The 17,038-nt window shown below is 42.7% G+C and overlaps 1 protein-coding gene across 1 annotated transcript in view; it reads left to right on the top strand.

The window, feature by feature from the left end:
• Positions 1 to 17,038, top strand: part of LOC109916194 (glutamate receptor ionotropic, NMDA 1) — a 140,717-nt gene that overhangs the window by 20,423 nt on the left and 103,256 nt on the right. Inside the window, exon 3 of the mRNA XM_048613340.1 lies at positions 4,053 to 4,229. Coding sequence (XP_048469297.1) covers positions 4,053 to 4,229 — 177 coding nt within the window. The remainder of the gene's footprint in view (positions 1 to 4,052; positions 4,230 to 17,038) is intronic.

The following is a 17,038-nucleotide window of genomic DNA, read 5'->3' as shown; positions in this document are numbered from 1 at the left end:
AAATTATGTTTATAATAATGAATTCAGAATGTGACTGGTGAACTATCTTAAGTGAACTTTCATGAGATGTTTCTACACTGGAGAGATTTTTCCTCGGGATTTTATACTTCCTTCTTTTGAATGGATCTGTGTATCAGCCAGTTTTTGGTTGGTAGACAGTTCCAGCTCTTCTGGGTCCAGCTGGCGGTCAATCAGTCGCGGGATTAGTTCACTGTAGATTGACTCACAATCTGCTTCAGCAGCAGCTGTGCAGTGCATGCATGGCCTCAATGCAGCTGCTCAGTATATGCATGACCACAGTGCAGTTGTGCAGTATATGCATGGCCTTAATGCAGCTGTGCAGTGCATGCATGGCCTCAATGCAGTTGTGCTTTGCATGCATGGCCTCAATGCAACTGTGCAGTGCATGCATGGCCTCAATGCAGTTGTGAAGTACGTGCATGGCCTCAATGCAACTGTGCAGTAAAAATGACCATACTGTGGCTGGGTAGTACATGCATGAGTACACTGAAATTGCCCAGTGCTTGTACAAAACACTGCAGTTGTGCAGTTCATGCAGGACCTCGGTGCAGCCTTGTAACACATGTATAATATCATTGCAATTGTATAGTGCATGCATGAGATCACTGTAGTTGTGAAATATATGTATACATCACTGCAGTACATGCATGACTACAGTGCAGTTGTGCAGGACATGCACAATCACACATTAGTTGTGCAGTTCATGCATGAGATCACTGAAGCTGTGCAACACATGTAAAGTCATTGCAGTGTGTTCTGCGTCCATGATATCACTGCAGCCTTACAGTACATGTATAAAATCACTGCAGTACACACGTGACCTCATTGCAACTTTGCAGTACATATATTGCTTTGCTGCGGTTGTGTAATGGATGCATGACTGCATGGGAATATAGGAAGAGGATTTGTCCATTTAGCCCCTTAAGCCTGGTCTGCGATCAATGAGGATCTAAAAAATGGCAGATAGAGTTCAATCTGGATAAATGCAAGGTATTGCATTTTCGTACAAGGGTAGGACTTATACGTTAGTGGTTGGGCCTTGGGTAGTGTTGTAGAACAGAAGGACCTAGGGGTGCAGGTACATAATTCTTTGAAGTTTACATCACATATAGACAGAGTGGTTAAAAAGGCATTTAGCACGCTTGCCTTCATTGCTCAGTCCTTTGAGTATATGAGTTGGGAAGTCATGTTGAGGCTATACAGGACATTGGTGAGGTCTATTCTGGAATACTGTGTCCAGTTCTGGTCGCCCAGATATAGGAAGGATATTATTAAGCTGGGGAGGGTTCAAAAGAGATTTAGCAGGGATGTTGCTGGGTATGGAAGGTTTGAGTATTAAAGAAAGGTTGGATAGGCTGGGTCTTTTTTTCACTGGAGCATAGGAGGTTGAGAGGCAACCTCATAGAAGTTTATAAAATAATGAGGGGTATAGCTAGAATTAAAGGTAGCTGCCTTTTCCCTGAGATTTGGGATTTCAAAACTAGGGGACACATTTTTAAGGTGAGAGGAGAGAGATTTACAAAAGACACAAGGGGCAAATGTTTTACAGAGAGGGTGATTCATGTGTGGAATGAACTTCCTGAGGAAGTGGTGGATGCAGGTACAATTACAATGTTCAAAAGACATTTAGATAAGTTCATGAATAGGAAAGGTTTGAAGGGATATGGGCTGGGAGCAGACAGGTGGGACTAGTTTAGTTTGGGATTATGTTCAGCATGGACTAGTTGGACCGAAGGGTCTGTTTCCGTGCAGTATGCCTGTCTGGTTATTATGTGATTTGTACATATTCCTTCACATCTTTGGGTAACAAAAGCCAAGCAATTTCAGTTTTAACAACTGACTGAATAACAAGTGCTGCATTTGAGAGGAGATTACAAATTTCCTTCCTAGTTTCATTCCTGAAAATTTGGACTCACTTTTAGACTCTGTCTCCTGGTCCTTGACTGTCTGTGCAGTGGGAATAATTTCTCTGAGGACGTTGCGCAGCTGAAGCATAGCTGGTACATTGTTATCCCTTTGTATTCTAACCCTCCAGATATTCCATTCACTTTGTTCATTTTCCTCTCTGCTTGTCCATCTGTTGTTGAGTGTAGACAAGTCAGAGATCGATAGGTTTGAAGTTACTAATAACACCAAGGGGTATGGACAAGGTGCCGGAATTGAGGTAGATGATTAACCAAAATGACACAATAGAATGGCAGCACAAACATGAGGGGCTGAGTGGACTCCTCCTTGTCTGTTTTATGACAGATTTAAAAACTTTCTGGAAACCAGATAAATAAGATCCACACACATTCCTCACATTCTGCAAACAACTCCATCAGGCTCATCAGGAATCTGCCCTTTAAAAATCCCTGCTGACTCTCTCTCTCTGCTCATTCAGCGGCTGGGAAGTGAATGGTGAGTAACTCCTATTACTCAGAAGTGTGACGGAATACTCCCCACTTGCCTGGATGGGTGCAGTTCCAACAACACTCAAGAAGCTTGGCACCATCCAAGACGAGGAAGCCCATTTGACATCTACTGTTTTCACCACTGACACACAGTAACAACCGTGTGTGCTGTAGATGCATTGCAGAAATTCACCAAAGAATCTTTGACAACACCTTTCAAGCCTCTACCACTCAGAAGGACAAGGGCAGCAGATACATGGGAACACCATCCCCTGCAAGTTCACCTCCAAGCCACTCACCATCCTGACTTGGAAATATAGTGCCAGCCATTGTCGCTGGGTCAAAATCCTGCAATTCCCTCCCTAAGGGCATTGTGGGCCAACCTACAGCACATGGACTGCAGCAGTTCAAGAAGGCAGCTCACCCCCACTTTCTCCCAGGGCAACTATGGACAGGAAGCAACTTCTGGCTTTGACGCCATTCCCGCATCCTATGAAAGAATAAATAAAAGCAAGATATTAAGGAAACAGGTTATAAAAACATTAAATAAAAACCAAAATAATTGTGGATGCTGTAAATCAGGAACAAAAACAAAGTTGCTGGAAAAGCCCAGCAGGCCTGGCTGCATCTGTGAAGGGAAAAACAGAGTTAACGTTTCGAGTCCAGTTCTGAGGAAGGGTCACCGGACCCGAAACATTAACTCTGTTTTTTCCTTCACAGATGATGCCAGACCTGTTGGGCATTTCCAGCAACATTGTTTTTGTCATAAAAACATTGCTTAATTTTGCTTGAATATTAAAGGTTGAGGGGTGAAGTTGCCGAATGGTTCAGGATGTTTAAAGGATTCAGTATATTTATGCCTTTGGGAGTGAGAATGAGAATATGTAGATAGAACATGAAATTTGAGCCATTCATATGCAAACTCAGGAAGCACCTTTACATACAAACAGTATTCACAATTAGGAATTCTCCCTGATAATATTGTGGGATAATTGGAGCTTTCAAGTTTGAGGTTGACAGATTTTTGATGAGTATACAAGCATATAATTGGGAAATGTTCCTATGCTGAAATGGTGTTAGTGATGATGCATTTTGGCAAATCTTACAGGAAGGAGGACAGAGCCTGTGACTGCAGCTGCTCTAACCCTGGAGATATTGGACCCAGTGTTTGATGCTTGTGACTGGGTCACCAGGTGAATGGGGAAGCCTATGTCAGCGTGACCCTGTTACGCCGGCGAGACTCTGTGGCTGACAGACGCTGTGACTGAGGGACCCTGTGTCAGGGAGACCTTGTGACTGAGGGACCCTGTATCAGGGGGACCCGGTGTCAGGGATCTCTGTGGCTGAGGGACTGTGTGATTGAGAGACCCTGTTTCAGGGAGAACCTGTGATTGAGGGACCCTGTGTCAAGGGGACCCTGTGACTGAGGGACCCTGTGACTGAGGGACCCTGTGACTGAGGGACCCTGTGTCTGAGGGACCCTGTGACTGAGGGACACTGTGCCAGGGGAGTGCTATGTCAGGGAGGACACTGTGTCTGGAAGGTCCTGTGTTGAGGGAACAGTGTGAGTGGAGATTGTGTCTAGGCAGTTTGATGTGATGTAACTATTTGCTGACTGCCCCTGTGCTATTCCTACAGAGTATCCATCTGTCTTTTCTCCGCACTGTGCCACCGTACTCCCATCAAGCGCATGTCTGGTTTGAAATGATGAGGCGTTTCCGTTGGGGACACATCATTCTGGTGGTTAGTAATGACCATGAGGGCCGGGCAGCACAGAAGAAGCTGGAGACGCTCCTGGAAGAAAAGGAATCAAAGGTTAGTGCATGGCCTTTGTGTCACATCCCGACTGTTGTGTGTATCTGTAGATATCTGTACGTGAACACATTTTCTCTCCATTTTGAACATGGCTAACATTGCTTTAAGCATCTACGGTGTCTTGAGTGCTACCTGACAAAACTTGTATTTATCATTCCACGTGCTTCATCGTAGTCAAAATCTGCTACGTGTAATCAGCGACAGGATGAGAGCCGTATACTGGAGCTGTGCAAAAAAAAAACAACCTGCAGCTCTTCTTAAAGTCGGATCATAGCCCTAACCTCCACAGACCTTAACCAATCATATGGCATCAGGATCATCCCACTGTCAACACACACTCTGCCAAGCATACCACTCAGTACAGGACAACTCCAATATGACCAGGGCATTGTATCTCTTTATATTCTGTCTGTCATAATTCCCATTCCAAGCCCAGTTAATAGGATGGATGTGAGGGAATGATTTTCATTAATAATGTGTAACCCCTGTCTGACCCCTGACCTCTGCCAGTCCAACGTCTCCTGAAGCCTCCCACTCACGGAATGTGGGGAATGAATGAATTCACCATTCCTGAACATTCCCGAAAGGTTGTCAATCCATCTCTGGCCCATTTTAATGCTAAGCAGTGTAGTAACAGCCATTGAAGAGCTGCTGAAACCCAGGAAAAGTCATTGCAACATCAAGTGTGTGATGCATGAATTAAATCATTAACATTCCCACTTCAGAATTTCTCTCATCACTACCCAGCTCCCACATGCACTCTCTCTCCCAGCCCAGCTACCTTCCTCCCGCCCTGCCTCCTGTAGCTCTGTCTCTCCTATTCCTTTCTTTTCCTCACCTCCAACCTCTCACGATTGTTTTTTTTTCACAGAGGGCAAAGTTCACTTGTGTTCCTTTCTCCAACTGACTGTCTCATTCAATTGATAGCAAACCATTAATTCTGGGTAAACAAGTGGGGGGAGTAAAACCTCACTGGTTAAAGGATTAATGAGAGCTGGGTAAGAGAGGACTAAAACAATTTGTTTAACATGGAAAGGCCTGTCAGAGCTAAGGTTTGTGTTCTTTCACCTTGCGACTTGTTAGGGTTAATGCTCTGCCAGGCAGAGTGAATAGTCCGTATTCTGATTAGTTTAGGAGGTAATGGCCTGGCAAAGGTCTTGGTTAATGTTTCAGCTGAATTGGGGTCCAGTTATCTTGGCCTGCTGTGTTCATCCAGCCCTGCACCTTGTTGTCTACCAGATGGATTGGTTATCATTCTGGATCAATGATTACTAATCGAGTTGGACTGGTAGTAATCTTTCAACAACATTTGGAGATGCTGGGTGACTCTCTTGGAGATGCTGGGTGACTCTCTTGGAGATTTCTGTCATTGCTGTTTAGAGATTGGATGGGGTGAGAAACTAATTGCTAAACTGGAGTGAGGGGGCCAGGATCCACATAGAGTCTGGAGTCAGTGTCTAGTTAGAGTGAAGGTCAGTGATATGAATTGAGTCAGTGAGATGTGAGTGATCTGGGTGGATTGAGGGATGAGTGATCTGAAAGGACTGAGGGGTCAGTGGTGAGAAATAGAGTGAAGGGCCAGAGATGTGAGTAGAATGAGTGGTCAGTGTCTGGTTGGAGTAAGTGTTCAGTGGTCTGTTAGGGTAAGGGGTCAGCGGTTAGGATGGAGTGAGGGTTCTGTCTCTGATTGGAGTGAAAAGTCAGTGTGCTGTTGCAATGACGGGTGAGTGTCTTTTTGGAATGAAGGGTCAATGATCCGGATTGAGTGTGGAATCGGTAATGTGGATTGAATGAGGGATCAGTGATCAGGATTGAGTGTGGAATCGGTAATGTGGATTGAGTGAGGCGTCAGTGATCCGGATTGAGTGTGGAATCGGTAATGTGGATTGAGTGAGGGGTCAGTGATCAGGATTGAGTGTGGAATCGGTAATGTGGATTGAGTGAGGGGTCAGTGATCAGGTTTGAGTGTGGAATTGTTAATGTGGATTGAGTGAGAGGTCAGCGATCAGGATTGAGTATGGAATCGGGATTGTGGATTGAGTGAGGGGTCAGTGATCAGGTTTGAGTGGGAGGTTGCTTATCCTTTTTTAATGATGACCATGAACTCATTGCTAATTGTCAGGAAAAACCCATCTGGTTCACTAATGTCCTATAGGGAAGGAAACTGCCATCCTTACCCGGACTAGCCTACATGTGACTCCCTTAACTGCCCTCTAGGCAATTAGGGATGGGCAATATGTGGTGCCTAGCCAGCGATGCCCTCATCCCATGAATGAATTTTTAAAAAATCCTGCAGTGATAGGTAGCCCATATCTGGATGTGTTTAGGTCTCCCTGATACAATGTGATGGATGTGTTAATGATCACGATGGAATGACAGCCTAGTACATAAGAACAGAAGAAATCGGAGCCAAAGTAGCTCTCCACTCCTCAAGCTTGCTCCACTGTTCAATACCATCATTGCTGATTTTTAAAATGCTATTCTCCCTACCTAGCCAATCCTCATATTTCCTGATTCCCCAATTATTCTTAAATCTGAATATATTCAAAGACCACAATTTATGGGGTGAAAACTTCACAAACATTTGAAAGATGAAATTTCTCATCAATTCGACCCCATATCCTGAGATTGTTCTCCCCCCTCAACTGCAACCCCCCCAACCGCTACCCTCCACACCCCATGTGGGTGAAATACAAACAAAAAGTACTAGAGAAACTCAGCAGGTCTTGCAGTATCTGTGGAGAGAGAAACAGAGTTAATGTTTTGAGCCTGGGATGACTCTTGTTCAGAGATGCTGTATCTATTTTTGTTAAGCCACTCAAACTCTTCCATGTTTCAATGAGATCATTTCCCTTTCTTACAAACAGCAGAGAACATTGGTCCACTGTACTCAACTCACAATACAGGGTTAACTTTCATCCCAGAAACTAACTGCGTGAACCTTCACTGGACTGTCTTAAAGGCAACTATATCTTTCATAATAAAAACAAACAAAAAATGCTGAACATCCACACCAAATCGGCTAGTGTCTGATATTATTTCCATTAGTTATGTTTCTCTCTCCACAGATTCTTCCTGAAATGCTGAGATTTTCCAGCATGTTCGATTTTTTTATCATAAGGTTTCCAACATTTGCAGTAAGTTGCTGAGGTGTACATAGTCTTACATAGTTAGGGAGATAAAGACCGTACACACTATTTCAAGTTTGGTCTCATTAAAACCCTACATGATTGTTCCTGGTTAAAATTATTCTAATTTTCTATTCTTACTTTCGAAGGTAAATAACTGTTCACTTTTCCGCATTAAGCTTCATTGGCCAACTTATTATTTGCTTACTCAACTTGGCTTTACCTCTTTGCAGCCTCTTTATACCTTCCTCACCTCACAGTTTAGTGTCCCACCTAATTTTATACCCCAACAAATTTGAGTACATTTAAGTCATTCATATAGATCGGAAATAACTGAGGCCCTAGCATTGTCTTTGAGCAATCCACTCATAACAACATGTCAACTTGAAAATGCCTCTACTCCCTGCTTCCTGTCCATTAACAAATTCTCTGTCCATTATTACCTCAACTCCATTAACTCTTATCTTATTCAATACATTTGTATGTGGAACCTAAAGAGTGCCTTTGAAAAGCCTGCGTATGCTCCATCTACTAATTCCCCATTATCCACTCTAGCAAATCACAAACACTCTAATGAATTTTTCAAATATGATTGCCATCTTGTAAAAGCACACTGGTGGTGTTGTTATCCGTAATCAGTTCCCAAGTGCATCGATAACACTTCCCCAATAATAAATCGCAGGACTTTCTTACTTTACAAAAGCAGAAAGAACTGCGGATGCTGTAAGTCAGAAACAAAAACAGAAGTTGCTGGAAAAGCTCAGCAGGTCTGGCAGCATCTGTGAAGAGAAATCAGAGTTAACGTTTCGGGTCCAGTGACCCGAATGGAGGAAAGGTCCCCGTACCCAAAACGTTAATTTTGACTCCTCTTTACAGATGCTGCCAGACCTGCTGAGCTTTTCATGCAAATTCCATTTTTGGCCCAGGATTTTCCTGACTGATGTCAGCCTGGCAGTCTTCTGTTTCTTCCTCACTTCTTTCTTGAATAACAATGTAACAAGTTGTTTGAAGTTTTTATGGTGAGAGTGGTAACGTCAAGAATGTTTACAATTACACCATTTGATTCTGAAAAGGACAACTGTTCTCTTTAAATTGTTGTTTTCACGAAGAACCATGAGCCTTTCGAGAGTTTGGGAAGTGTGCTCTGACCTGTCACCTCAAGGAATGACTTGAACAAGAAATTTGTACATAGTGAAGGATCTTACTGCTGATTGGATTGAAATGGTTCAGAGCATGTTAACATTCTTGCTGCTGATTAGTTGGCTGTACACAGTTACCTGAAATGCTGAGACCAATTTGTTATTTCAAGGAATACTTTTGTGGTAACACCTTTCTTCAGAGAAAATTGTACAGGATATAACTGTAAATATTCTTATGCAATGTTAGTTTTACTACATTTGCTCATTTCCAATCTGTGGGGATATTTTTGCAATGTAGGGAGTTTTGAAACATTCACAATGATGGTTTCCACTACTTTTGCAGCCTTAAATATATGATGGAATCTGTCAGGCTCAGAGGATTTGTTGGGTTTTAGTCCCATTGTGGGGGAGGGTTTCTGAGGTACTTTTTTTTTCTGCTGATTTTAATTACTTCAAGTAATTAAGCCATTTGTTCCTCAATATTTCAAGTATGTGTTTTGTGTCTTCTATCACAAAGTCAGACACAAAGTATTTATTTAACATTTCTGCTATTTCCTTACTCCCCATTAATAATTTGTCTTGCCTCAGTCTCTTTTTCAGTTGTCTTCCCTTTTATTGACTCATCGAGGCTTTTATAAATTTCTTTTGTATTTCTTGCTAGTTTACTCTTGTTTTTTTAAATTAACTTTTGCATCGAACTCTGCTAGTTTCTGAAAGCCTTCAGGCTTCCTATTGTTCTTGGCAACAATATAAGTTTCTTTTTCTTTAATCCAGTACTATTCTAGCTTCTTACATGAGCCGTAGATTATTTTTCAATGGAACTTTTCCTCGTGAAAATGCTTTTTAATTCAGATATTTGTGTATTGCTGAAAGAAAAACATACTGTTGATGCTTTTTATCTTGCACGCATCAGAGATAGAAAAATCATCCAATTTCAAAAGGAATAATAATTTGTACACAATTTATAGGTGACTGTCAGTTGGGTTTACAAAGGACTTCTTACACTCGCTAGAAGCTACAAATTAAACAAACATTGGGTAAAGCTTTGTTCTGTGATGCATTTTCCATTCTCCGTGGTAGTGCCTTGGCTAATCAGAGTCTACTTGTTAACCTACCAGGATCGTGTTTCACACGTTGTATATTTTGTTGTTTCCTTTGAAATTTGGTATTGGTGCATTTGTCTTGATGAGTGCAAGAGGAACAACTTTAATGGTGTATCTCTTTCTTGAATTATTTCTTCAAATATTGCCACTTCTTATTATCCTCCTTATTGTTTAATCTATGCCTACAATCAGCCTCAACCAACTTGCCACTCACACCCAGGTAATTGGCTTTAAGTTTAAGATTCTTATGAAATTTTGTCATATTATAATCACTCTGCTTGATTGGATCCTTTGGCTGTGAAATTACTGATCAATTCTAGGTCATTACACGATCCAAGATCTAAAAGTGCTTTACCCCAGATTAGTTTCATAATGTATTGATTTGGAAACTGCCTCAGATGCATTTGATGAACTTGACCGACAGACCACTTTTTCCAGTTTGTTTGGTCCATTTGATATGAAGATGAAGATTTGTGTGAGTGAGTGTTGCTGAACCAGATGGAGTGAGGGCCCAATGATATGGATGAAGTGAAAGGTCAGTGATATGGCTGGAGTTGGCAGATGGTTGTGAAATGGCTGGTGTCACTGGGATTGATCTGAGTTGAGTTGCTGAACCAAATAGAAATTGTGGCCAGTGATCTGATTGAGATGTATAGATCCATGTTCCAATTGGTTGGTTATGTAAGTTATCTGGGTAGATGAAAACAATAGCTAATGGGCCAGTGATCTGGATAGAGTGAAAATTTAGATGTGGACAGAGTGACATAAGTAAGATGTTTGGCGGGAGTTGTTAGATATTGGATGGAGTAAGGAGTCAATACATCCAGCAGTTATTGCCTAGCAATTGAAAAAATTTAGATTTACTGATGTAACTCATAGAGTCATACAGGATGGAAACAGACCCTTCAAGTTGGAACTTGTCGATGCTGACCAGGTTTCTCAAACTAAACTAGTCCCACTTTCCTGCCTTTAGCCGATTTCCCTCTAAACCTTTTCTATTCATGTACCTGTCCAAATATCTTTTAAATGTTGTAACTGTACCTACATCTACCACTTCCTTTGGCAGTTCATTCCACGTGTGAACCACCTTATGTGTGAAAAAGTTGCCCCTCAGGTCCCTTTTAAATCTTTCTCCTCTGACCTTAAAACTATGCCCCCCCAGTTTTGAACTCACCCACCCTAGGGAAAAGAACCTTGCTATTCACCTTATCTGTGCCCCTCATAATTTTATAAACCTCTGTAACGCCATCCCTCAACCTCCCACGCACCAGTGAAAAAAGTCCCATCCTGTCTTTATAACTGAAACCCACCATTCCTGGCAACATCCTTGTAAATCTTTTCTGAACCCTCTCCAGTTTAATAATATCCTTCCTATAGCAGGGCAATCAGAACTGTCCCACAGTACGGAAAGTGTCACGGTTGTCCTCCTGGATCTGACTCCTAAAACAGCAATAGGAGGAGGCCATTCAGCTCCTTAACCCTGTTCAGGCAATGCGTAGGATTGTGGTTTATTGGTACATTATGCCCTTTTTGTTGTTGTTGTTTGTTCCGTATTTCATGACATCCATAACAATAAAAAATGTACCGTCCTACACATCTGAAAGTTTGGTGAATGCGGGTGTTCGGTGAGGAAGGAGGGAGGCGATCCTTTCTTTCTCTAACCCTGTCTGCCTTCAGGAGAGAGGGAGTTGAAAACTGTGTGAGCAGGGAGAGAGAGCCAGTGAGAGTTCAGCTCTATGCACTGAAAGCTGGGAAAGAAACTGACGGGTGGCTAACTGGCAAATGTTCTCCTACTCTAATTTTGCCAAAAAGATTTAGAGGTAAGGAAATAGGGAGAGTACAAGGGCCAACATCTTCAATAGAGTGGCACCAACGAATCCAGCAAAATCTAGATATTGAGAGGTACACCAACTGGGTAAAGAAAAACAGGGAGGCTTACGGCAGATATGAAGGGCTCGAAGCAGGAAACATCCTACAGAATTATAGAATGTGCAAGAGGGAACTTAAAAAGGAAATTAGGAGAGCAAACAGGGGGCATGAAGAGATAATGGCAGGAAAATCCTAAAGTTATTTTCCAAGTACATTGAGGGTAAAAGGATAACTAGGGACAGAGTAGGGCTCATTAAGGACTGTAGTAATAATTTGTGCATGAAGCCAAAAAACATAGGGTTCCAAATTAATATTTTGCATCCTGGTTCACTAATGAGAGGACTGATGTGGGGATAGAAATCAGGGAGAAGCACTGTGATATACTTAAAGAAATTAGCATAGTCAGAGAGGAGATTCTGAGTAGTCTGGCAGGCTTAAATGTTGATAATGTCCACAACTGGATAAAATGTATTCCAGGCTGTTGAGTGAGACATGGAAGGAAATAGCAGGGGTTGCTAGCAATAATTTTCAATTCCTCTGACCACAGGAGAGGTGCCAAATGTCTGGAAGACAGCCAATGTGGTACTGTTATTCAAAAAGGGAGCAAAGCATAAACCAGGAATCTAGTCTAACCTCGGTGATGGGGAAACTATTGAAAGCAATTCTGAGTAACAGAATAAATCTGCATTTGGAGAGGCAGAGATTGATTAAGAACAGTCACATGGTTTTGTTAAGGGGAGGTCATATATAATCAACTTGATTGAATTTTCAAAGAGGTGACTGAGTGTGTAGATGGGGGCAACACATTCAACGTTGTCTACTTGGACTTTATCAAGTCTTTTGATAAGGCCCCACATGGGAAACTGATAGCAAAAGTAAGAACTCATGGGATCCAAGGAAATTTGGCAAACTGGATCCAGAATTGGCTGAGAGGCAGGAAGCAGAAGGTGATGGTCGAAGAGTATTTTAGTGACTGGAAGCCTATGACCAGTGGGGTTCCACAACGATCAGTGTTACTGCCTTGAAGTTTATGGATGATACAAAATTTATGGGGTAGTAAGTAGTGAGGAGGATGTAGGCGGGCCGGTCAGATGGCTAATAAATGTCAAATGGAATTTAATCCAAATAAGTGTGAGGTGGTGCCCTTGGGCAGGACAAACAAGGCAAGGGAATACGTGGTGAACAGGAGGACCCTGGGAAGGACCAAACATCAGAGGGACCTTTGTGTGCCAGTACACTGGTTCCTTAAGGTATCAGGACAGGTAGATAAAGCATAAGAAGGTATACGGAGTACCTGGTATTATTAATCAAAGCATCGAGTTTAAGAGCAGAGAGCTATGATGGAACTGCATAAAACATTAGTTGGGCTACAGCTAGAGTTTTGTGTGCAGCTCTGTAATCCACATTATAGGAGAGATGTGATTGTACTAGAGAGATTGCAGAAGAGATTTGCCAGGATGTTGCCTGGGCTGGAGAGTTTCAGTTATGGAAAGAGATTGGACAGACTGGGGTTGTTTTCCTTGGAGCAAAGTAGGGACATGACTGAAATGTGTGAAATTATGAAGTGTATAGATAGGCTAGAAAGGAAGTAATGTTTCCCCTTGATGAAGGGATCAGTGACTGGGGCATAGATTTAAGGTAAGGGGCAGGAGGTTTAGAGGAGATGTGAGGAAAACCTTTTTCACCCAGAGAGTCATGGGAATCAGGAACTCACTGACTGTGAAGGTGGTAGAGGCAGAAACCCTCATAACATTTAAGAAATATTTGGATGTGTACTTGCGATACCAAGGCACACAGGCTACGGGCCAAAACTTTATACAGTTTGGCAGGTCAGCTTGGCCAAGTGGAAAGTGCATTTTGTACTATGTGGGAAGTCTTGAATGCACTGTGTGTCCAAGATGAACACATCTGCAGGATATGTCACTGGCTACAGATGCTTGCTGAGGAGAATCAGTCAGGTAGTACGTGACCCCTGATTGATCTGGTTTGCTCATTTGTTTTCCATTTTGGATACTGATGAGGACATTGACTTCTAGGAGGAGTGCAGCCAGAACCAAATCTTTGACACCACAGGTACTTAGCTGTACAAGAAAGGGGGAAGGTAAATGGAACAGCAATAGTGATAGGGAATTTGATAGTCAGGGGATCCAACAGGCATTTATGTGGCAGTGAAGATGACTCCAGGATGGTTCATCCAGCTCTACACCTTGTTATCCAGGATGGTGTGTTGCCTCCCTGGTGCCAGGGTCAGGAATGTCACAGAGCAGCACCTATCCTGCATATCCCTGAACACTACGGGCAATTTAGCATGGTCAATCCACCTAAGCTGCACATCTTTGGACTGTGTGAGAAAAGCAGGGCACCTGGAGGAAACGCACGCAGACATGGGGAGAATGTGCAAACTCCACACAGGCTGGAATTGAACCCAGGTCCCGAGCGCTGTGAGGCAGCAGTGCTAACCCCTGAGCCACTGTGCTGCCCAGATTGTCCCCTAACAGTCACCAAACAGTAGTTAATGTGAGGCTTGGTATTAAATCAGGAGATCAGGGAATGGTTAATACAGTATCCAGAGGTGACTTTAATTTGCATATAGACTTGGGCTGAAGCTGTGGCAGATGAGTTGGTGAGATTTTGGACTGTGATAGGGATGGTTTTCTTTTGTGGTATGCTGAGGAACTGACAAGAGAACGGAATATTTTAGATCAAGTATGATGTAATGAAAAGGGCTCATTAATAATCTTGTTTATTATTGAAGAACCTTTAGGAATGAGTGACCACAGTATGATAGAATTTTACATTAAGTTTGAAAGTGAAGTGGTTCACTCTGAAACCAGGGTAGTAACTTTAAACAAAGCAAATTGTGAAGCTACAACAGGTATGTTCCTTCAAAGCACAAAAAGCCAAACTAAGTCAGTCAGTTGTTGCTAACAAAGAAGTTAAGAATTGTATAAGTTTAAAAGAAAAAGGTTTTTGAATGTTGCCAGATAAAGTAGGAAGACTGTGGATTGAGAGAATTTGAGAATACAGCAAAGGACAACCAAGAAACTAAGAATGGAAGGGAGAATAAAATATGAACGTAAACTAACAAAACACGCAAGTATGGGACAATGAAAGATTCTATAAGTACATAAGAAGGAAACATATGTCCAAGACAATTTTTGTTATTCACTTGTGAGTCATGGATGTCATTGGCTGTGAGCTTTGGCAGTGAGGTCACAAGGAGCAGTGAGAGTAGAGCGTGGAGAATTCCCAGAAGCAGACAGACTGGACATGGAGCAGTTTCAACAAAATTGAAGTGTGATGTTACGAGAGAGCAGATAGGTAATTGGTGGGTATTTCCCTCTTGCCTTTTTGGGGTAATTCTAATCTATATTGGCAGGGGATGGGATCCTGATAAATAGTTCAGAGGGGAGAGAAGATTAGATGGAATCCGAAGTTACAATAATAGTAACTGAGTCTGCCAGGCAGAGGAAACATAGGCTAGATAAGAAAAAGTGAGTTTACTGAGACTGAAAGGAATAAATTTTAATGCAAAAAGGCAGACAAGCTGAGGGCAGAGGTAGGCTTGTGGGCATATGATATCTTAGCTATGTCCAAGACTTGGTTGAAAGAGGAGAAATGGGGCGAAGTAAAAATACAAATGGGGCAAACACACCAGTACTATAGGCTTCCAGACAGTGAGGGAGAGATGGAGGATCAAATTGGATTTTAGTGAGGCTTTCAACAAGATCCCTCATGGTAAGTTCATCCAGAAGATTGAAATGCATGGGATCCACATGACTTGGCCAAGTGAATTCAGATTTGGCTTGTCAATAGAAGACAGAGGGTAGTGGCTGAAAGATGTTTTTCAGGCTGGAGGTCCATGACTAGTGGTGTACCTCAGGGATCCGTACTGGGACCTCTGCTGTTTGTGATATATTTAAATGAAAATGTAGATGGAGGGGGGAGGTTAATGAGTTTGCAGCCGATACAAAGATCAGTCTAGTTGTGGGTAGTGTAGAAGGTTGTCAAAGGATACAGCAGGACATAGACCAGTTGCAGATATGGGCGGCGAAATGGCAAATGGAGTTGATTCCGGGTAAGTGTGAGGTACTGCACTTTGGGAGATCAAATGTTCATGAAAAGTACACAGTTAATGACAGGACCCTCTACAGCATTGATGTGCAGAAGGATCTTAAGATTCAAGTTCATAGCACCCTGAAAGTGGCCACACAAGAGGATGGGGTGGTAAAGAAGGCGTATGGCATGCTTGCCTTTATTGGTCGGGGAATTGAGTACAAGAGTCAGTATATCATGTTTCAGCTTTATAAAACTTTGGTTAGGCGCACTTAGAGTATTGCATTCAATTCTGGTTGTCACATTACAGGAAGGATGTGGAGGCTTTGGAGAAGGTGTAGAAGAGGTTTACCAGGATGCTGCCTGGATTAGAGGGTATGCGCTATAAGGAGAGGCTAGAAATACTCGGGTTCTTTTCTCTTGAGCAGCGGAGGCTGAGGTGAGACTTGATCGAAGTCGATAAAATTATGAGATGCATAGATAGGGTTGACAGTCAGAATCTTTTTCCCAGAGTTGAGATGTCTAATACCAGAGGGCATGCATTTAAGGTTAAGGGGGATGTTTTTTACACAGAGTGATAGGAGTCTGGAATGCACTGCCAGGGGGTGGTGTTGGAGGCAGATATGATAAGGGCATTTGAGGGACTAGATAAGCACATGAATATGCAAGGAATGGAGGGATATGGGCCAAGGGCAGGCAAAAGGGATTAGTTTAATTAGGCATCATGTTCAGCACAGCATTGTGGTCCGAAGGGCCCGTTCTTGTGCTGTACAGTTCTATGTTCTATAAGAATGCCACCACATTTCAGAGAACTGTAATAAAAGGAAGGCAGTAATAAGAGGAGATTTTATTACCAAAATATTAGCTGGCCTAGTTTTAGGTCAGGAGGGAGCAAATTCTTAAACTGCATCCAGGAGCACCTTTTTTACAGAATGTAGAAAACCAACAAGGGTTGTGTGGGGCAGGGGGGGGGGGGTTGGAGGGAAGCGGGGGGAATGTTCTGGATATAATATCAGAATTGTCCCTGGGCAGGTACTTTTCATTCATTCAGGAGATGTGGGTTTCACTGGCTGGCCAGCATTCATTGCCTGTCCCTAATTGCCCCTTGAGAAGGTGCTTTCTTGGACTGCTGCAGTCCATGTGCTGTAAGTGGACCCACAATGCCCTTAAAGAGGGAATTCCTGGATTTTGACCCAATGAAAGTGAAGAAACAGAGATATATTTACAAGTTAGGATGCTGAGTGGCTTGGAGGGGAACTTGCAGGGGGTGGTGTTCCCCTTTATTGCCTGCCCTTGTCCTTCTAGATGGACGTGATTGTGGGTTTGGCAGGTGCTGTCTAAAGATCTTTGGTGAATTTCTGCAGTGCATCTTGCTACTGAGTGTCAGTAGTGGAGGGATTGGATGTTTGTAGATATGGTGCCAATCAAACTTTATCCTGGATGGTGTCGAGCTTCTTGAGTGTTGTTGGAGCTGCACCCATCCAGGCAAGTGGGGAGTATTCCATCACACTCCT

This window comes from Rhincodon typus, chromosome 28, assembly GCF_021869965.1.
Source record: "Rhincodon typus isolate 14 chromosome 28, sRhiTyp1.1, whole genome shotgun sequence".
NCBI lineage: Eukaryota > Metazoa > Chordata > Chondrichthyes > Orectolobiformes > Rhincodontidae > Rhincodon > Rhincodon typus.
Note: the sequence above shows the minus strand (reverse complement) of the source record. Positions and strands in the feature narration are given on the sequence as shown.